The sequence below is a fragment of the Carassius auratus genome, chromosome 46, assembly GCF_003368295.1.
Source record: "Carassius auratus strain Wakin chromosome 46, ASM336829v1, whole genome shotgun sequence".
Taxonomy (NCBI): Eukaryota; Metazoa; Chordata; class Actinopteri; order Cypriniformes; family Cyprinidae; genus Carassius; species Carassius auratus.
In genome coordinates, this window is record NC_039288.1 from 10,684,405 (window position 1) to 10,706,997 (window position 22,593).

The 22,593-nt window shown below is 37.7% G+C and overlaps 1 protein-coding gene across 1 annotated transcript in view; it reads right to left on the bottom strand.

The window, feature by feature from the left end:
• LOC113064148 (sodium/calcium exchanger 1-like) overlaps window positions 1-22,593 on the bottom strand; it is a 64,844-nt gene that overhangs the window by 3,693 nt on the left and 38,558 nt on the right. Inside the window, exons 4-7 of the mRNA XM_026234743.1 lie at window positions 5,421-5,527; window positions 4,073-4,197; window positions 3,602-3,701; window positions 1,831-2,103 (exon numbers count right to left, since the gene is read on the bottom strand). Of these exons, the coding sequence (XP_026090528.1) occupies window positions 1,831-2,103; window positions 3,602-3,701; window positions 4,073-4,197; window positions 5,421-5,527 (605 nt within the window). The remainder of the gene's footprint in view (window positions 1-1,830; window positions 2,104-3,601; window positions 3,702-4,072; window positions 4,198-5,420; window positions 5,528-22,593) is intronic.

The window sequence follows — 22,593 nt, forward strand, 5'->3', positions numbered from 1 at the left end:
ACAATGCGACCAAATACAGAAATGAGCTGCAAATACGCACAGACCACATAGGAAATGTTTAAGGGAACCACAACAAGGGACAAGCCTGGCTTTTTGTTTATTTTAACATCTTAATCAAATTATAGCTTTTTGGGATATTACTAGCCTAAATAAACTGATGAAATACATAATTATTGTAACTGTGAAATGTTATGTAAGCTGGCTAACTTACTTCTACAACTTACCTTACGAAAATTAACTATGGTTTTACTATTAAAAAAAAAAAAAACATGGTTACTGTAGTACAATCATGTTAACCACAAATCAACCATGGTTTTGCTCCAGTAGCCATAGTTTAAACATGGTATGTGTACAACTGTGGTTATGATAATCAATAAGCCAAAAATACATGGTAACTACACTTTTACTATAATGAAACCATGGTTAATTTTCATAAGGGTTGTTGGGGTCCCTTTGCAACATTTCCTTTGTGGCCTGTGCTACTTGCAACGTGTTTCTGTATTTTGTCATGTTGCGAGTATTTGCAGCACATATGTTAATTTGCTAGATTTTTTCTATTTACGTGTATTGTCTTAAGTTGCAGCATCTTGAGCTATGTCGGCCACTGTCCATATGAGAAAGAAAAGCAGGAACAAATGAGATTAAAGTTGACATACAATAAAGAATATGGATAAAATGGATGTTGTTAGTAACTCGTCTTGGAAGAACTTGATGAGAAATGATTAAGTTTAAGTTGTGATTGCAGACTTGCAGACAGTTTGTGATCAAATTTCCTACTGTGATCTCTTGTGAATCTCTAGATGAGACAAATATGAGATTACAACTGTCTTTTCTCTGAAGACATTTCTGGCAGTAAGGATGGGTGTTAAAACAATAAACCAGAAAAAATTAAGTAAATTGCGTTTTATTTCAGTTATAAATCAGTTATAATGACAAGAAAACATTATTTTGAATGCACACAAAAATATCACAGTCCAACTAGTGTAGTTTGAATTATTAAAAAAACAAATTAGACTTGTGAACTGATTCTTTTAATTAATCATTCAGATGACTCGGGGACTTATCAGTTTGAGTCAGTTTGATGAATGCTTTGCTAAATGAACTGAATCTATTAGATTGGTTAGTGAATCGACATGTATTAGGTGAAGTACCTCCAAAAAGATTTGGATGGGCAGAAACAGATTTAGGAAAATATTGTTTTCTTATGACTGTAACATAATTTAAATTAAATTAAATGTATGCATTTAGCAGACGCTTTTATCTAAAGCGACTTACAGTGCATTCTTGCTATCAATTTTTACCTTTCATGTGTTTACACTTAAATTACAATATACACATTATAAACGGCACATTAGAAATATATATTTGCCCTCTGTTTAATCTTACTGCTATCTTGAAGGAACAACAGAGATATAAAAGAGATCTAATTTCTCAGATTCATCTTTTGAAGTGGATCTTTTCATTATGTGTGTTGGAGCTTGAGGATGGTTTGACACTCAGTGCTTGAGCAGAATCAGTCCATTAACTCTAGTGCAGCTAATGCCAAGACAAACACACAGATCTCTTGCAAATCATGGTCTGCTAAATAGTCCACATCATTAAACCACACAAAAGCTGCTGGGGCCATTATGTAATGATGAATTAGAAAAGATGTTGAAAGCAGTTGCAACATTTCAACAGTACATTACATCAATATTTGACAGAATACTTTATTCTAATTGGTTAATCGTGGCAAATTTGGGTTTATTTTACGATAATGACTAGATGATTGTATTATCCTTTACTAATCAGCTACATGCTATATCATCTAATACACAAGTAAACACTCACCAGGCACTGACGTGCCCAAGGCCACAAACACCACAGCCGTGACAGTGTCCTTCAGGCCTACTGTACAACCAAAGTGAGAGGCCAAATCTCCAGTGACAGCGGTCAGGACCCCGATGAGTGTGATGGAGACGATGAAGCAGGCCCAGCCGTTCCAGTACTCTGTGGGTGGAACGAAGGCAAAAAGAACCTTCCAGAAAACTGTCAGGAAGTGCATGATGTAATCAAAGCACGAGGGCAAGCGCTCCTCCCCGCTCTCCTCCTCATCATCGTCACCTGAGGAGGTAAACAAAAGGAACGGTATATAGTAAGCTTTGCTTGATTACGACAAAATGAGATTGTCACTGCAAAATGGAATGTGCCACAATCGTCATTTATCTCAATTTTCTTGTTTTCATAATCGTTGGAAGCCAAAGACATATTTGAAAATAAGATTTGATTAATTGTCCAGCCCTAGTATACAGTTTGCAGTAAGGTGTAGTAATTAGGAACAAAACATTCAGTTCATATGGGTTCATATGATGCGATTTCAAGCTTTCATTTCTTTTTGGAGTGTTACAAGCTGGTTGTGAATAGATAAGATCCCTAAAGCTATTAGAGATATTCTTTATAAAAGTTGAGCTGTGTTTCAATGTGAAAGGGAAACTACTTCATTTGGCCTTCCAAAAAAGGACACGATTAGAAATCAGCACTTTTCAAGAACAGTTCAACCCAAATATTCAGATGTGTGCACTGCATTTTATGGAGGACGAGCAGTTTCCTGGGAGAGCAGCCTAAAATGCTGGTGTTTTGACAAATAATGCTGACTCACAGTATGTAAGTACGTTTTCATATTTAAAGGATTTGCCACTGAAAACTGAAACGCGAGTTTTGAGCAGTGTAGAGTAGCGCTTGTTTGTCTTTTTTCGATCACAAATGCACACATGGTTTTTTGTTTACGTGGCGCAATGCAACACAACGTGTAAAATGACAGTATAAGTCATTATAATCAATAATTATGTCCCCACTGGATGCTATAAATGCCTTGTTTGTAATGGGTTTTATTGGTTTTGTCTCATTGCTCGGCACATGGCATCACAGTATGTTAAGGGGCGTAACATTTCCGTCACACACTTAAGGTATTCGGCCAATCACAACGCATAGCTGGTCGATCAGAGCACACCTCGCTTTTCAGAACGATGAGCTTCGTAAAAATGTATGCGTTTCAGAAAGCAGGAATAAAGGAGCAACAATAATGTACAGTATGTTGAAAATAATGTGTTTTTTAACCTTATAACACAAAAACACATTTCATTACACCAAATACACAAAATAATGTCATCATATAACCCCTTTAAATAAATAAATTAAATCATTTCAGGTTTTGAAGAAAAATTCGACTTCGTACAAAAAATTCGACAAAATCATACACTGACAAACAAATGGATTTACTTTGAAACAATTTTCACTCAGAAATTGCTAGTAAACTTCACAAATAATTACAAAGAAACAGCAAATTAAACACTAATAAATACAAACTAATTAAATACAAGCTTTTTTTAAGTAGGATTTTTTAAGAGCATAAATTATACATTAAGTATCTCCTTGGCTGAGACTGTCACGTCACACAGAAGATTCACATTCAGTGTGGACAGACAAACCGGTTGTTGCTGGAAACCTGACACATCTTGCATTTTCAAATGGTTTTATACCATTTTTGATTGAATTTGAATCAGTTGTGTGGTCCACTTCTATTTGAGGATGTATTAAGACAGTTTGGCAGAGAGACACTGACCTGCACTGACAGTGACAGCGCTAACAAACTGTTCTCTCCAGCTACTGCTGCCCACCACCAGCGCCAGGTTAGTCTTCTTTATCAGCTTGTCGACGGTATTCTGAAAAAAAAACACACAAATACATATATAAACACAAATCAAACCTAAACCCACACAACCGTGTCCTCGTAGTAGACAAGATTTAATATGACTCTGTCTCGTAACCCAGAGAGGTCTCAGCTAAACTGATTTCAGTGAGACAGTGGGCGTCGATGCACAACCCTGTCAGAATTTCATTTTCTCCAATGTCATCCTGTCCTAGCCGTTTCCTTGTTTGCATTTAGAGCGCTGCGGATAATCGTTGAGGGAGTAACACAGTATTTCTACCTCAAATAGTTTTTGGATGGCTGTGTTACCTGACCCCAGTGACCTCCAGTATTGAGACTGTTACCATGGGAACAAGGAGGGTGAGGATTCAGACAGAACCTTACCTTAAACTCGTACGATTCCTCTATCACCACCTCCAGTTTGGTATGCTCTCCCAGACTCGGGCACCCCATCTTGGCCACCTCCTCTTCCTCTGCCCCCACCGCCGGCTTGTTATCATTGGAGTCTCCTGTCAGAGGAAGACGCATTGAAAATCTGCTGAGCCATAGAGAACAGTAGAACTCAGTTTACAAGGAAATTCACTAAGAATGAATTGTGTTCAGTGGTAGCGAAGTTTATTTGCATGCACAGTCTACGCTCATTGTCGCGCCCAATTCATTAAAGGAATTTTCCAAATCAAGTACGGTAACTGAAAATGCAGCCAAAAATGTGTATTGAACACAATTTGCATGAACATTTTCTATCTTGCCGGCCGTTTCTAGTTTGAAGAGGATGCAGCTGACTACAGCAATCTGGCAGACTTTGTTGTGACTCTGTAGCATGTTTCCAAAAAAATAAATCATTGCCTTTTATATTTTCATTGTACTAAAGCCAAAGCAAAGTGTACAGTATGTCCTTTATTTCTGACTGTTAGAAGTTGGGCTTTCACTCAGTATTATTTGTTATACAGGACATCAATTTATTTTATTTCAGATTATTTCAATTGATGAAAACTATTTTAATAGTTTTAACAAACACCTTTGCTTTCAACATTTTCCACAGACCCTCTAGAACATTTCTGTGGCCCCCAGGGGTCCCTGGAATGCAATGCGTAAACCCCTGAACTAGACTGTGAATGTTTAGGGAACAAGAAGGACATTTTTGTTTCAGGTTTCCGAAATACCACAGATAAATGCATCCCAGTTGTTCAGTGAATTCATCCCTTTGTGTTTATCATCCCTTTGTGTTTATGTTTTATACTGTAATGTGTCATATGCTATAATAGCACTACACATAAGGAGGAAATAAACATCATCTCTTTGTGTGTCCTAGAAAAGCATTGAAGAGAGAGACTGAAAGATAGAAATCATCAAAAAATGCTTATGTTAATGGCATCAACATTCTTAATTGGATTCTGTAACAGTATGGCAATTTGAAGAGCATGGGGATGAACATTACAGTAGAGCAGTTAGTACATAATTAATGTGCAGAAATTGCCTAGAGATATTGCTTCAACATGGCTGCTTGCACTGCGACCAACTACTGCCTACCCCATTATAAGACATCCAATGTCTCCCATTAATTGCACCATTTACACAAAGAAATCTTTCTATCAAATCGGTTTCTGAATTATTTACGGATAAATGTGGAAGCTATTAATAGAATATTAAAAAGAGACCCCAATCTGTATTCTAATACAAATCCATAGAGAGCTGCAGATGGAGCATGGATGTCTCTTAAAGATCCACTGACCGTGTTTCTGCCCGATCTCCAGAAGCACCGGCTCTCCCAGGTGGATGGTGAAGGTTTTGTTCTTCTCGTACTCCTCATCGTCAATGATCTTCACCTCCAGGATTTTCCTGTGGTGGACAAAGACATCAAATTTAAATGTATCCTGAATGTAGTATATTTTCAAAGAATGTGTTATGTGAAATGTGGAAGATGACAGTGGCAAGAAAATCTAAGTCAATCATTAAGAAACAATGGCATAACTATGCAGAAGTAGCCAATGACAAATACTTGGAGAAAGAGCTGACGAAAGGCCGAAACATGAGCAAAGTGGTTTTCTGGGTAAAACCATTCGAATGTAGACTGTCATCTTTAGGGAACTGCAACAATTGATGTAGAAATGTATTTTATGAATGATTAACATCAAAATTCATTCTGCTTGTTTTTATACATGAGCCCTAAGGAGTGTATGTAACATCCATAATATCCACTGAACATACAATTATAAAAGAAAAAAGGTGGGTTAATTCAGCACATCATTTTTCTTCTTTAAGAATATTATGCAGTGGGCATTTTGAGTTCCTGTATTATCTTGAGTTCATCGCTGATTCCCTCAGAGGCAGAAACACGCAGCAGTTCTCTTTAAATAATCGGGCTGTGGTACAATGTTTTTGTGCTTAGAGAGAAGGTTAGCCATGGCTAATCACCATTTGTCATTATTAGCACACACAACACTCTGGTCGTGGTTGATAAACACAGTCTACAGAAAAGCTGTACAACAGCAAAAATGGGGGAAGAAAGAATTTAATTAATTAGCCAAAAAAGACAGCGGCACTCCATAACCACAGTATATAATTACGTGGTAACATTCATTTTAGCTTGTATTCCATTTTTTGCATGTTATGAATGTCATTATACAATGGATAGTTTTGGTGATTAACGCTGATCGGTCATGCTGTCATGCTGAAATGTGAAATAGTGACGATTATGATACAAATCAAACACCTGTTCATTATATCATAGATTCAACTATAATATGATCATGCACTACTTCTAGTGGAAAGATGGTGGGGTGTAATAAATTTGCTAAATATTTTAATAAAAATTTGAGATCATTTTATTGTGAAATAATCATTTTCTAATTGATAAATTCTCAAGATGTCACCAATATGTCACAAAACACCCCGTTAGAGATTAAAACAAACATGAATCCACACTTCATCAAATGTTTGTAAAGAAATGCGATGCCTTAAATGTGTTGCCTTCCAGATTATGTGCTCTTTCACAGGCATCTCAGCAATGTGCATGCACTCTGATGCATAGCGTGAACACAATCGAATGAAGTGTGATGGACTAAAATAAATAAGTTTCTGCTTTATGATCTCTATTGATGCTTTGGCTATATATGTACTGTAAAAACATCTGTGTTGATAAAGACTTTTATAGTTGGAACTGGTCATGCATTCAGTCTCTCTGAACATTTTGCATAACTGTGCCGATTCAGTGCAAAAACAAACAAACAATGTTTTGTGTCTTATCCTGGATACGATGCATACAGGCATGGATGTGAATTGATCTGAAGACTCAGGGTGAATGGAACACAGCTCATGAATAATGAAGAGAGAGAGAGAAAATTGTTGGCATGCTCAGGTACATGTGCATCTGCTGTGTAAACACAGTTTCCATTGCGGTTTGTACTGTAATCCCTCTATTACATGTTAGCATTAATCTTCTCTTTTCCCACCTCTCTTTGCTTTGCAGCCTTCATTGGCCAGACGTGTGTGTAATTAAATTCATTAGGACTTGTTCTTTATTAATTAGACCACCGTGCTTATCCTACACGATTGTACCACATGCTTTCAGTCCCATCCCCCCTTTAACCATTTCTCTCTTTTCACACTCTGCCTAATTTATCCATCTAAACCATGAATATATATAAACATATATCAATATATATTACACTACTGCTAATCTTTTTGATATTATTCAGCGAGGATTGATTAAACTGATCAAAAGTGACAGTAAAGAGTTCAAGTCTTTCTTTTCATTCAAGTATCCTGCAAAAATGTTTCCACAAAAATATTAAGTAGCACAACTATTTTCACCATTGATAATAATATGAAATGTTCCTGGAGTAGCAAATCGTCATATTAGAATGATTTCTCAATGATCATGTGACACTGAAGACAAAATTCAAAATTATATTTTAAAATATATTCAAATAGAAAACGGTTACTTTAAATTGTATAATTTAAAGCATAAGTGATTTTCAAGAACATTTTACAAATCTTACAGACCTTTTTTATATTACATATAATTTTTTTAATATATTATATATCAAATAAAATGTGCTCCGAATCCATTCACATATTTTGAATAGTAATTTGAATAATACGTCCACACTGCATTGTAGGTGCATTTATAGCTGATATTATATTTCTTTGGCCTGGATATTGATAGAGCTGATCAGGAGATAGCAAGATCTCACTGGACGCACAAACAGCAGGATAAGGAAGGATGAGCATAACAGAACACAGTGAACATTAACAATGAAGCCAGGAGTCCACATTAGCGTCATCCCCGTGAGCAGGTAGCTTAACCCCACACACCGACTCTCAACTGTAATTAGAACTATTACTCACTGAGCCAAACGCTCCCTACCAAAGAAACAGACAGATGTGCATAAACAAAAAAAACTAACAAGGGACCTTAATGAGCTCTTAAACTCACACAGTTGCTCACTTCCAAATCTGTCCACTTCATACGCACATGCACGCATGCTAACAAGCCTGAATATGCACACGGCAGCTCAAAAGAGCAAACACTTCATGTGCCATTCAGCAAGCACCTACCTGTAAGGGGAAAAATGTACAAATTTACATACAGCCACACACACGGTCTCGACTTAATAAGTGAGTACATTAACAGTGTTGGCAATAAAAATATTCCCTCCATGCATTGAGCTCTCTCAAGCTGAAGAGGGTCTCTATGGAGCGCGTGTGGGCTGTGGAGATGATCACGGGGCGAGCGCAGGAGGCAGAACATTAAAAGCTTGGTTCTAAATGAGTCATTAAAAGCACCTTCGGTGGCAGGTAAGATTCTCATGCATTCACACGGTAAAGCGAGCACATAAGGCAGGTGTACACGCTGCATTGTGTAAGACACTAAATTATGGGGTTGGCATGGCAACAGGTAGCTAGAATGCAGGGATTGATAAAAGTATAGGCCTTAGGCAAAGGAAAGACAGAGGCAGAGTCAGAGAGGAAGAGGAGGAGGAGGGAGAAATAGCAAGATGGTGGCAAAGTAAAAAAGGGAGGAGGGCTTACATGTAGAAACAGAAATAGAAAGGTGAGGCTGATAAAACAGTGACCCATTTATTTAATTTTTTTAATGAGAAGCATGTTAATGCAAGCATGTTCTGAAAGTTACAGACGCAAGGGTAAATACGGCAACCAAACTATCAAAGGAAGCATTGTAAGCATAAACAGTGAAGATCAATCTTGCTTTCACTCTCTCTTAAAAAAATGCACAGACAGATCGCTTCACAAATTCATGAGACTGGGGCCAAGGAATGAGAAAACTCGAGGAAAAGCTCTAGCCGTGCGTTCAGACAGATGAAGATGGAGAGACACACAAGTGCAACTGGAGAAAGATGAAGGAAAGGAAGAGGAAAACACATTAAAGGGACCGTTACACTAGATTGAACTCCTTTTTTTTTCTCTGTGGAGCATAAAAGGAGCAATTAATGCTGCTCTTTTCCGTGCAATTGCAGTGTACAGTATGTGGACTTTCAAGCTTTGTAAAAATTTAAGTCCGATATTACTCATGCACTACAGCTGATGTCTTCTGGAGTCACGTGATGGGTTTGTGTGAGGAGCAGACTGAAATACACTAGATGCTGTTATTCTCTGACAGTTTTTACTCTCTTCGGCATGTTCTATACGCAATATGTATATTAGTAATATGCAAGAGAATCGCAAAATTACAGTTTTAAATTACAGGTGAACAAATGGTAACATAGGGTTTTTGGGACGAACTATCCCTTTATAGAATAAATGACAGAATTGCAGTTGTTTTAAGCTTTTTGGATACAAAAAAAAAAAATACAAATACAAATTTGCCATTGAGGTAATCAATTAATTTACTGAATTAAGATATACAGTTTTCTCATATTGTCTTACTGTTTTACACAATTATGCTTTTTCTTGTTGCAAATAATTTTTGCATTGCAGAGAGAGATGTGTTGAAATTATTGCAAAGTTGAGACATTAAAGGACAAACAAACCGAAGGGCAGATTTCATAAGGTGGAGGGGATTCAATGGCTCATAGAGGAAGCAGTTTCTGCTGTGGGTCAGTGAGAGGGGCAGCAGACAGCTGCATTAAACACATGCTGTGGTGAAAGCAGATTGTAGTTTAGCTTCAGGCTGTAACACATGCACCCATAACATCATCAATCCACTCATACTGCAGCAACACACAGGAGTCTTCATCTGCTCCAGACTGGTTAGTGCTGGTCTAACTAGTCAAACTGCATAACCATGTTGTTTACCTGTAAAATAAGCTGAGCAGCACGCTCTGTCTGTTAGGTTAGATACATAGTCAGGTGGGGACTGAAGCAAATTTTCTCTACAAAAAAAAAAAAAAATTTTTTGGATGAGCTAATCCTTTTTTAATTCAATTTCTCATACATATACACAACAGAGGAGCATTTCCCGTACTTCAGCCACCTCCAACGCCACTAGGAGATTAACAGCTTTCTTTTCGCTTCCCTCGTAAATTCTCATCCGCTTTCTTTCTCATTCCCACACTCTGAGAAGATTTTCTGGTCTGTGTTTGAGAGACAAAGGCCCGCATGGACTGAAGCACTGCTTTATAATGCAAATAGAGGAACTACCGAAGGTGAGACTGACAGTGGACCTGCGCTGTAAATCCATTAAGATACAACCGAACGAAATGAAGTACGGAAAGTGAGTGCCCACGCAGAGTGGTTGGTCCTACACAACACCATAAAGTTGAGAAGTCTTTTTATTTTTTTGTCATAATCAAACTTAGAAAAAGAAAAGGGATAAAACGTGTCAGCCCCTTAGTTTTGATTTAAATAATTTTTCAATGCACAAGTAAGCTTTTTTCTGTGAATGTGTGTGACTCCGGATTCATTATCGCACATAGGTAAATCAATAACTAGACCAGTAATTTATACAACCAGCGTTTATGATTATGATAATACATTTAAATAATATAGTAACAAACACCCATTTGCAATATCAGTCCACATAACAGACTTTTCTGTACAGCTAAAATATGTACACCCCCCCCCCCCCCAGATTTTTAAGCCAAATGGATTTCAAATGGAGCTTCCAAAAACACATTTTTACATTGGATAATTAAGTTGCACGATTATAGGTACAAAATGAATAGTGTCCCAAAGTTGTCATTTTTTTTAAGCATTACTTTTGAGCTTTCAGTGAAAATGATTTTCACAGATCATTTAAAATCAGCACACGCTAGGTAATTTGTGTCTCTTGTATGGCACATTCATTTGAAGGACAAGAGAGAACAACCTCTATTTGCAGAGATAATGTGTCACAGTGTCTGGTCTGTGTATCCCTGAGTGTCCACTAGTGGTCTCACTGTGACATAATGTCAGTTTTAAGCTTGTGGTGTCCAGTGCTTAGATTTTAGACCCCTATCACAGGTGCCCCCTCAAAATGACTAGATGCATGATGCCCCTGCTTCTCACATTTGATGTTAAAAGATGTTAAAATGTTAAAAATGTATGTTAAAATGGATTTATGCAGCATTGTGCTGCTTAGCCCCATCCACAGCAAAATCTCATAACTCCAAAATCACGCTTCGCATAATTGGACATTGGCCCAAATGGTTGAGACCGTGTCACATTTGCGTGTTGCGCAGACAAATGGCTTCTCATTGGTCAGGGCCTGCTGTTAAGCGGGGCACAGTTTCTAATGTGATCATAAATACAAAACACCAACCAGAGTTTTTCTGCTTGTAATTTACAGCACAAAGCTCTATGAACTCATTTCTCACCAGGACCGGCACAGCAAGAGCCGCTTAGAAAGTGTGCCAGACACTAATGAGAGGTTAAAAATGAGTGATATTGCTAAGAAAACACATTCAGCAAATGTCTGTCAGCACCTAACAAAGGCACTGAAGTGTCTTGGCTTTCTGCTTTCAAAAATACTTGACTGATCTGATCAGGCTCTTGATAAATTCGGTCTGCGTCTCTCTCTGTCTCAGAGCGTCACAGTTCAGTGTCTTTGATGTGCGCTTTAATGAAGCGCAGTTATATTAGCCACATCTCCAGATGCTAGCTGCTATACATTAGCATGCTTATCTCTCCTTTCCTATCGTTCACGTTTATATTCACACTTCTGATGGGAGCATGTTTCTGGTCTCATGAGATTAACAATTATAAAGAACAAAAGCCAAGATGGCACGTTTTCATCCTTCTTCCTCATGTAACATGTCTTCTTTTTTGTTTTCTGGCACTCCGCAGGTCTGATTAGGGCATCTGTTCCACTTATTCATTATCTATTGATTGTTTTCCGCCCTGATGTTAATCTTCACCACACTAGCTTTGCTTTTGGCCTTGGATTTGTTGTGGGCAGGCAGTGGAAAGCCTTGCTTTAATGACAGAGATGGGACCAAGTCACACATGTGCAAGTCTCAAGTAAGTCTCAAGTCTTAACCTTCAAGTCTCAAGTAAGTCCCAAGTATTTTTTTCTTGGGCAAGTCAAGTCAAGTCAAGTCACAAGCTATGTCAAGTCAAGTCCAAGTCAAGTCACCTTAATATTGTTATTTTACCTGCAGAATCTGATCTTAATAAAGTTAAAAGACAAGATATAAGTAACTGTCAGTAAATTAAAATAATTTGGATTTGCATTGTAAATACTCATGTTCAGTAAAATACATCATGGAATAAAAACAAAATTGTAACTTCCTAAAATTATTTATTTTTCACTTCTGCCAACAGTGTTTGAAATGTTTTACATTTTCAACATTGAGTCCATAAAACAAATAACAGCTAAACATCCAACAGACTCCTCTCTGAACACCTCTCTCTCTCTCTCTCTCTCAAACACAGTTTACATACAACATTAAACTGTTACATTTCTCCTCTCTCTCTCTCTCTCACACACACACACACACACACACACCCTCTCTCTCTCAGAGTATAGAATATAAATATGACGTATTTTCAATTGTTTCATACTTTTTTGTTATGTACAGTACAGACCAAAAGTTTGGACACACCTTCTCATTCAAAGAGTTTTCTTATTTTCATGAATATGAAAATTGTAGATTCACACTGAAGGCATCAAAACTATGAATTAACACATGTGGAATTATATATGGAATTATATACATAACAAAAAAGTGTGAAACAACCAAAAATATGTAATATTCTTGGTTCTTCAAAGTAGCCACTTTGCACACACTCGGCATTCTCTTGATGAGCTTCAAGAGGTAGTCATCTGAAATGGTCTTCTAACAGTCTTGAAGGAGTACTCAGAGAGATGCTTAGCACTTGTTGGCCCTTTTGCCTTCTGTCTGCGGTCCAGCTCACCCCTAAACCATCTCGATTGGGTTCAGGTCCGGTGACTGTGGAGGCCAGGTCATCTGGCGCAGCACCCCATCACTCTCCTTCTTGCTCAAATAGCCCTTGATGCCTTCAGTGTGACTCTACAATTTTCATATTCATGAAAATAAAGAAAACTCTTTGAATGAGAAGGTGTGTCCAAACTTTTGGTCTGTACTGTACATAACAAAAAAGTATGAAACAACTTAAAATACGTCATATTTATTTTCTGTACTGTATATATATGTATATATATATATATATATATATATATATATATATATATATGTATATATATATATATATATATATATATATATATATATATATATATATATATATATATATATATATATATATATATATATATATATGCACTTCTCATGATTGGGTAATCGCGGCAGCTACATTAGTTTTTCTGATTAATTGTTTTGCTCTATGAGAAAGAGAAGGTAACAAAATATTCGGGGCCGTTCACATCACGTCTTTTGCAAGTTCGTTATTTCCAATGTAGGCGCGCGGTATGCGCGCTCATAATGGAAGCAACGCGCGCGCGTCGCACCCAGGGGGCAAGGAAGTCGACCGGAAGTTGAAGTCGGCCGCGTGCCGCCATCTTGTAGCAGAACTTCACTTGCGTTAGCATTCCCATTGACTCCCATTCATTTTGCCGTCACTTTGACAGCGAATAACTTTACATCTGAGGCGTTTAAAGACTCCGTTTGTCCATTATTTATTTCTAAAGATACACGACAATGTATAAAGGGCTCCATTACCTTCTATGTTACATTATGGCCCCATATAAACAGTTTTTGTAAAAAATAGGCTAACGATTGCGTCATAACCACTCAACTCTCTGTCGTATTACCGTACAGACAGGAGGAGACGCTCGCAGGCAATTAACTTAATATGGCGTACTGGCGTTACATTTTAAAATACTATACAAAACAATTAATCAGAATACTTACTCCTGCTCACTCACGACAAAGAACTCCCAGCTAAAGCTCGACGTCTTTGCAAAATTAACGATGGCAGTTTGCACGCACAGCTACTAGAAGATTTACATCTGTCAGACAGGTTGCTGATGTCGTCAAGCTTCGTTTGAGTCTGTGCGTCAGAAACGGAAGTGCTAAAAAACGCTAAAAACGGGCTTCACTTGTCTCAATGGAGTTCCAATGGAGTCGCTGTGTCCATTTCTTTTACTGTCTATGGTCGCACCGCATCGAGTTAAAAACATCTAAACTTTTCAGAATGCCGCAAGCGCACCGCAGGTCATGTGACAAACACTAACCAATCAGCTTCATCCTTTCCCGTATCAACGTTGAAAGCTCAGCTAAAATGAAGGAACAGCTGTTCATAGCTGTATATGGATTGCCATTTTGAAACGAATTTAGTAGCAGAGCTACTGCGAGCGATTTTTAGTGCTGCAAATCCATTTATACTTTGTTGAAATTTCAGCGTCTTCATTGAGAGAGAGCGTGTCATGGATGCTTAGCAACGACAGACGCCCCAGGAGCACTTCTGCCCGAGCGCTTTGGAAAGAAGGAGAAAGCGGCGCGACTAGCGTTTCCACGCGTTTTTAGTCGCGAACTATTGAAGACAAAGGCGAGGACCCTCGGTACCTCTCAGGCTGACATGTTGATGTGATGTGATATCTGATTTAAGTGGGCGTGGTGTGTGTAAGGTAGAGAGGGCATGACTGATGATAGTGTCCTGATCCAGTCACGACGCTATTCTCAGCCTGCGCTCCAGCTGAGTAATCAACTTTATTTAAAAAAATAATTTATATATTTTATATTCAAACTGAAAACATGATGTGATTAACACTCAAGTCATTCAAGTCATCGTGTCTCAAGTCAAGTCAAGTCCCGAGTCTTTAACTTCCAAGTCCGAGTCAAGTCTCAAGTCCTAAAAATAGCGACTCGAGTCCAAGTCACCAAGTCACAAGTCCCCATGTCTGTTTAATGAATATAATGACTGGTGTAGATGAGCTTATTATATTTGGCGCAATGCCGACATGGTTGGTTTACCTCGGAGAAACAAAATAGAGAATTACAGAGGTTTTTGAGGGATTGCATCTTTGTTGAGGCTGCTAGGTGCAGCACTAAACAGCTGTGAGGCTCAGTTTGTTTGTTTTTTGTCTAGGCCTCAGGGCTAAGATTTCGTCTTGTCAGAGCTAAACATCACAATGAATGTTTTCAAGGGGAACTTTTTCTGGGAGAGAGAAATTTGAGGAAAGTTTATCCTGTTTGGATTGTAAGAGCTGTTGTTACCAGTTATACCAAGTGTACATGTTTAGCCAGTAAAACAGCAGTAAGACCAGGATATGAACATAGAGATGTCCCTGAGGGCCACAGGTCTCTTGAGTTGGACAGATCTCAGAGTCAATGGTAAGATTTCTTTGTTTTTCAATTCTGTTTTTCTTTTCAGTTTTCAGTTCACATTCACCTCAAACAACCTTCTAATATTAGCTGCCTGTTGGGCAAAAAATGCAAACAAACATCATCTTTTTTTTTTTTCAAATAGAGGCCAATAAATGCACTTGTCATCTTGAATGTTTTTTGCGAAGACATATTTTTAATGCTTTTCCGCCTGAACAATCAACCCTAGAGATGCATCAGTATTGAAATTCAGACCAATGTAATAAACTGAAAATTATTTTCATGCTGTGACCAATAACTGAAAAAAGGCAGATAATAGAAATCTACACTAACATTCAAATTTATTTATTTTTTAAAAAAAGACATCTCTTATGCTCACCAAGGCTGCATACATTTGTAATTAACTATTTAAAATAACTGTTTTCTACTTTAATATGTTTATTAAGTCTAGTTTATTCCTGAAGTAGTAAATTTCAGTGTCACAAGATCCTTCAGAAATATGCTGATTCATTTTTGTGGAATTTGTGATGATATTTTTAGGATTCTTTGATGAACAAAGTATAAATAAAAACTGCATTTATTTGAAATGAAATGACCCCAAACAATTAAACGGTTGTTTATACACACTCAAATCTAAAATCTAAGTTAATTTTAATAATGATAAACTATAGTATGAAAGATGAATAAATATTCCTTTTAAAATGTTCTACACAAAACTCTATACTGTTTGCATGAGAAAAATACATCTAGGTTGCTGGTTAGACAGACCCTAAAAACTCTGGGTTAGAGAATAGAGCTGATAGAATTATCACCATTGGATCCAAATGTTTAGTTGAGTTTATACAAGAGAGTTTGTGTGTGGATGAAATATTAATACAGAAACGAATAGCCCTGCTATTATTACAGTACATGCACACAGAAACTCATGCCGGCATGTGCTCTTAGGGGGATAATGTAGAGTCGGTACTGAAACCCAAACATGTGACCTTTGTGTTACAAGTCCAGCTCTCGAACCATTAGATCACGACTGCATGTGCACCCATCTATATGAATACATTATACAACAATTCAATAGCATGTTGACATTGCTTCCACATGTCAGTGTAAAAGTAAAAATGCAATTATTTCAATGACATTTGCTCTAGAACTATTGAAATGATTGCAGAAGAATACATCCCTTTTCATAATGTTGTTTTAAAGTAGCATAGGGAAGTTTTAGAACGTATTGTATAACATTATTGCAGCTGCTTATTAAGAACTAAGCGAGAAGAGAGAGAGAGAGAGAGAGAGAGAGAGAGGATGGGGCTTCTGGGATCAGCTCAGTTACAAAGACAAGACTCATAATTACAGGTGGGGTGTGTGTGAGAGACATCTGAGATATGATAAGATGAAGAATGTAATTAATTTGAGCGCAGTCCTCTCTCTGGCACTGGAATCATATACTTCTGTTATCCCTAATTGTTTAACCTAAAGCATGTGGGTGAGAGGCAGACGGGGCACAGAAAGTGAATAAAAATAAATAAAAAGAAGGGAGGTGGGGCAGGTGCAAGAGTTAATGTCTTGCCATTGATCACTGTTTTCTTTCTTGCCTAGTAATAGAGGAAAATGTAAATCACATGCATCTGTGCATGAGTGAGGCCTCATTATAGTGTCTAAGATTACATAAGACATTGGAAATTGGGGCAGCTATATAAATAACCACATGAGGGGAACTCTGTTTTCACCTGGCAATATTACCCCACAATTGCACTTTATTGGCAAAATGTATGCAAATATCTGCAGCACGTTAGCAAGAGGTTCATTCTGTTTTGGCTTCGAAATGAATCTGCCTTAATCTTTCCTTGCTTTCTCGTCTGCTGAAAATGCTCCTGCATCACAGTACCCTGGAAAAAGTTCATGCCGACAGGCTCAAAAGAACCTGTGATAAAACAAAGATGATATGCGCTGGAATGGTCTTTATTCGACACATGGCGTATTCTTACTTTCTATAAGACACGGCACAGCAGAATGGAACAAAATGTAGACATGCTTTATAAAGTTGCAGTGTTTTTATGTGGACACCAGTCTGAAAACTGGTGCTCTGGTGACCAGATTTATCACTCCTTAAACCGTTACTACACTATCGTTCAAAAATGTGCATTCATAAGAACTTTTGTTAATACTTTTGTTCAGCAAGGATGTCACAGTGGATACATTTATAATGTAACAAAAGATTTCTATTTAAAAAAAATAAAAATATTGAAATCTCTATTCATCAAAAATCCCAAAAAATGTATCACAGTTTCCACTAAAATATTAACCAGCACAACTGTTTTCAACATTGATAAGTATAAAAAATGTTTCTTCAGAAATGATTTCTGAAGGACCTTATGACACTGGAGACTGGAGTAATGACTGCTGAAAATTCAGTGTGATAATTTTCTATTTACAAAGAGAAAACATTTATTTTAAATGGTAATATAATTTCACAATATTACTGCTCACAATTCTATTCTTGATCAAAACATTATCAAATAAGTTTTTTTATGTAGTTCTAAGCATTCTGTTAAATGGGGCCAAGAACTACATCTTCCCACTCACTCTTGTTAGTGATGGGCATTTCGGCTCTTTTTCGTGAACCGGCTCGTTTGACTCAGCTCACTAAAAAGAACCGGCTCTTTTGGCTCACAAACGGCTCTTTAAAAAACAATAATGTTTTGACTATGATAGGTGTGAAAACAATTCTAATTAAATTATTAAATGAAATCATACAATGTCTCACAATTTATTTAAAAATGCATTGATTTGTTATAAAAAAAGAACAGTATTAAACATTTGCATTTCAATTACAACTTATATAGAAACAACAATATGTAAGAGAAACAGGTCAATTTAGCTCAAAGGGAATCATTTAAGATTTTAAAGGGAATTTGAACAGAATCACTGTTTCACGGCTGTTCACGGAGACGCGCCTGCGGTTCAGTGAACGTGCCGTTTAACATCAAATCTGCGCTGGATACTAATATCCAAACTATAGTGAAAACACTATCAATTAGCATAGTAACAAGATCGGCAGTTTAAGACATTAACTTGTAAGCACAAAACACAAGATACTTCTCTTTTCAATATGAATAAGGCTTTATTAGATAAATCTAAGACATATAAACTAATCTAACACATAAACGCACGCACACACACATTCACACAAGTTGCAGGAAGGTCGAAAGTTAGGGAAAGATGAGTTTAAGAGAATGGAAATATGGAATCCCAAGTTAACAGCAATACGTTAAATTGCATAGACATGAACAACCATCAATCACGTAATTAGCGCTCGCATTGAGTTCCTCAATGGGGTTAAAATTATATTAGATACACCAGCACAACAAATATCTGGGAATACGTTGCCTTCGTTTGCTGTGAAAGGGACTCCAGTTGAAAGGGGTATCCCGGTGTCGCTGATTGGCTTGAAGTTTAGTAGTGAAGTGACGTCTTGGGAAGCCCGTGGTTGCTGGGCGTTGGCTGAAAGTGCAGAGTCGTGTTCGCTGGTTGAAGTTGAATGGACGTTACAAAACTTAACTTAGAACACGAAACTCTCAAACGGAAAAGAAAAGAAATCAAGTTTGACGAGACTAGGTTGTTTTCTTTCTCATCGTGGCATAGTAGCAGCAGGCAGGCACGCTGGAACCGCGCTCAAAGAACCATGATGACTAACCACATGGCTAGATGCTACAAGCTAAAGCTAGGTAGCAAAGCTACAAGCTAAGAGCAGGCATGACTGATAGCACGAGCAAGGCTGGAACTAAAAGCAGACTAAAAGCCGACATGGCTAATAGCAGCAGGCAGACTAGAACTAAAAGCACTAATTTTATCGTATCCAAAGTATTTAAACTTTCCTGTTGGCCACCCCTCAAATGTTGCCTTGACCAATCAGATATGTTCTTGGGGTGGGTATCATAAATCATTTGTTTATCTTACCAAGCATGTGGTTCTTGCCTCACAGGGTCTAATTTTGGACATGATTCCCATAACATGATTATGATATATTTTACAAATAAATGATTGTCAGGACAATATCAAGCAAGAAAATGCGATTATTTCAATACTAGACATGACTAGGTATCCTATAGTTATCAAAAGACATACACAATAAGTGATTATACATGATAGTCAAATGTGTGGGTTACACGTAAATGAATATGGAGTTAAGCAATGGAATGATTCATTCATAAGTCTTTTTTTTGAGTTCATTCTGGTCCATATATAATGTATAAAAAGGGTTTCTTTGCCATTCTCTGGCAAAGGACTTTTCTGTGAAGACAAAGGTTTAAAGCCCTTCCCCCTTAGGAATTTCAGTCTGGTTTCACTGGCTGGGGGGAAGTCAATGCAAGTATTTAACTTGATCTCCTGGGTTTACATGTGATGTCCAGCGTTGCATTCCAATCACGAACAATAAATTTGACAATCTCTTCTTCGAATTAAAATTGTCAATAATTGTTCTATTGGTGTTAATGTTGAAAGCTGTTGTGTGAACAAGTTGGTTGGTTGGTTATCTTGCTTGGTTCTTGTGGCACTAGAACTGATTTATGACTTCCTGAGGAATTCAGCTCATGTTTCAATGCACACAGCTCTGATAGACTCTTTGATTTGTCTGATTTGACTCATTTCTGCTACAAATATTACAAAAATACAATCTGAATCTGAACAACATAATAGAACCCATATTAAAGAAAAATAAATAGCTGAAAGGATTAAACTGGTCCCTCTTTTTTGTCATGTCATATAACCAGCATGAACTATCTCACTATTTATGTTTTGTATAACTAGCATGAACACACACACACACACAATGCTTATCATATTTTTATTTTATGAGAGATTTGCATTCAGAAATGCAAGCTGCCTTACTTTCGAGGGGCTGCTGATCATAAAAATGATTCCAAATGCTTTCCTCTCCTCCCCTCACGGTGTGTGTGTGTGTGTGTGTGTGTGTGTGTGTGTGTGTGTGATGGCTTGGCCCTCACTCATGCCGTATAATTGATTGACACCTCGTGTATGATTGACAGCAAAGTCAGAAACAGAATGTGAGGCTGATCAGACAGTGTGCCTTTAGTCCTATATATATATATTTTTTTTTCTTTTTCTTTTTTTTTTTCTTCTTTGAATTAGTCAATTATTTGCGAAAGACCCATCACTAACTCTTGTTCTTTCACACTACACATTGCCATGCTGCTGGTTTCTTGTGATAGCAAAAGCAAAAACTACAGCAGTGTAAGTTTTAAAATGTTTATTCGTAGCAATCAAATAAGAACCAAGACTACGGAGTAAAATCGGTATTGCACTACCTTTATCTGGATATCTGTTCACTCTATGCAAAGCATGAATTTCTAACAAACACCCCTTAAAAGGACAGTCCACCCGAATTGTAAAATTCTGTTACAGTTTACTCACTCTAAATGTACGACATAAAATTAAATATTTTTATGAATACTGACTTACTACACAGTTTCGGTTCTCACTGACATCCATGAACAAAAAAGACACTCAAAGTCAAAGCAGTCTTCAAAATATCTTTTTTTGTGTTTCTACAGAAGAAAGTCATACAGGTTTGCGACGATAGGAGGGTGAGTAAATGATAACAGAATTTTCCTTTATGGGTGAAGTATCCCTTTAAGTCATTGTCTTTTTTAATAAACTGTCTTCTAAATGCATAAGTGTCAAGTAATATTCAGTCAGATATGTTAAGAATCTCTGTGCATTTGTGTTCCTAATCCATTTCATAACAGCACTATGGCTCCCAGCTGAGAGCCGAAAGGCATTAACACTGTTAAATGATTTATTTGTGTCATATGTTTGTGTATGTCAGCACCTGTCTGTCTTTGCAGCTTATAGCGGACGCTATAGTCCCCAGTCGCTCATTACAAGCTGTGAACTGCATCACGGCACACGGCACCACGTCTAATTTCTGCACCGCAGGTTTATACGCACATGGAGGGCTGCCACCAGGGAAAAACAAATAACGCTGGATAAACTACTGTGCTGAAGAGCGAAGGATACACAACAGTGTGACTCTGTTCCACACCTTGGCATACAGCAGCAGTGCCGTAGAGGTCCAGCCAACGCGCTGACACAAAAAGCATTTCTGTGCACTAAATAGATGAGTGGGTGTCAGGATGTGTTTTGAAGCGAGAGTGGGCTACAGGGGAGTGGGCGAATATGCGAACACATGGGACGGTGATTAACGGCTGCAGTTTAGTCACACCCAGAAAGAACACAAGGCTGTGGTAAAATATGGGAAGAGCGGAAGATGAAGTACGTAAGCAAAGAGGTGCCCTACGGTTCCAAAGTCTCACTTACAGTGTTCCAGTCTGTCCAACACTCCCCTGTAGTCACGTTCCGTCTCTCTTTCTCTCTAATGACCTGTGGGTGGATGTCTATTTCTATCCGCACATTGGCTTTGACTGACAAAAGGCACAAATCCTTTTCCAGCTTGGATGAATGTCATTCTCTTTCCTTGCACACATAACAAGATGATGCCAAGAAAAAAACAAATGGGGAAAGAGAGAGAGAGAGAGAGAGAGAGAGAGAAATGGAATGAAAGAGAGATACTGGCATGTTCGCTCGGTTTATAAATGAATAATTTAAAATTTCCACTCACACGCATGCAGGCATATAGAAATGCTCCAGATACACGGAGCTGGCATTAAAAGCGTCTATGAGACAAATCTGGTGATGACGGATGGCAAATATTTCAAGTGAGAGGACGATGCAGAATACTTGGAGAAACTGAGAGAGGATGACAAGTGTGTTGGAGGAGTGGGACCATTTCTAGCTCCCAAATATTTCACATGAAGAATGCTCAAGTTTAGAAAATGGAAATATCAGAGATACTGGCAGCAGAACTGCATACACACTCACATGCAGGCAGAGGAGGAAGACAGGAGTTAAACGGCTGCTAAATAAACATATAAAGCACATGCATCCCAGACGCACTGCTTGAACAGACCATCATACTTTCATTTCATTCAATTCAAATGCATTCTAGACACCGTATAATGCATTTCACTAATACACATGCAAGAAGAGTAAAGCCACCTCTCCAACAAATGACAGACCAGATTTAATTAATTTCCAATGGAGAATAGTAAAGGAGTTGCATGGAGTTCCACTCATATCTACGCAAAAATTCAGTATTTGATTTGAGCTGGATCCTGTGTTGAAATATTTAAACCAGTGGCTAAA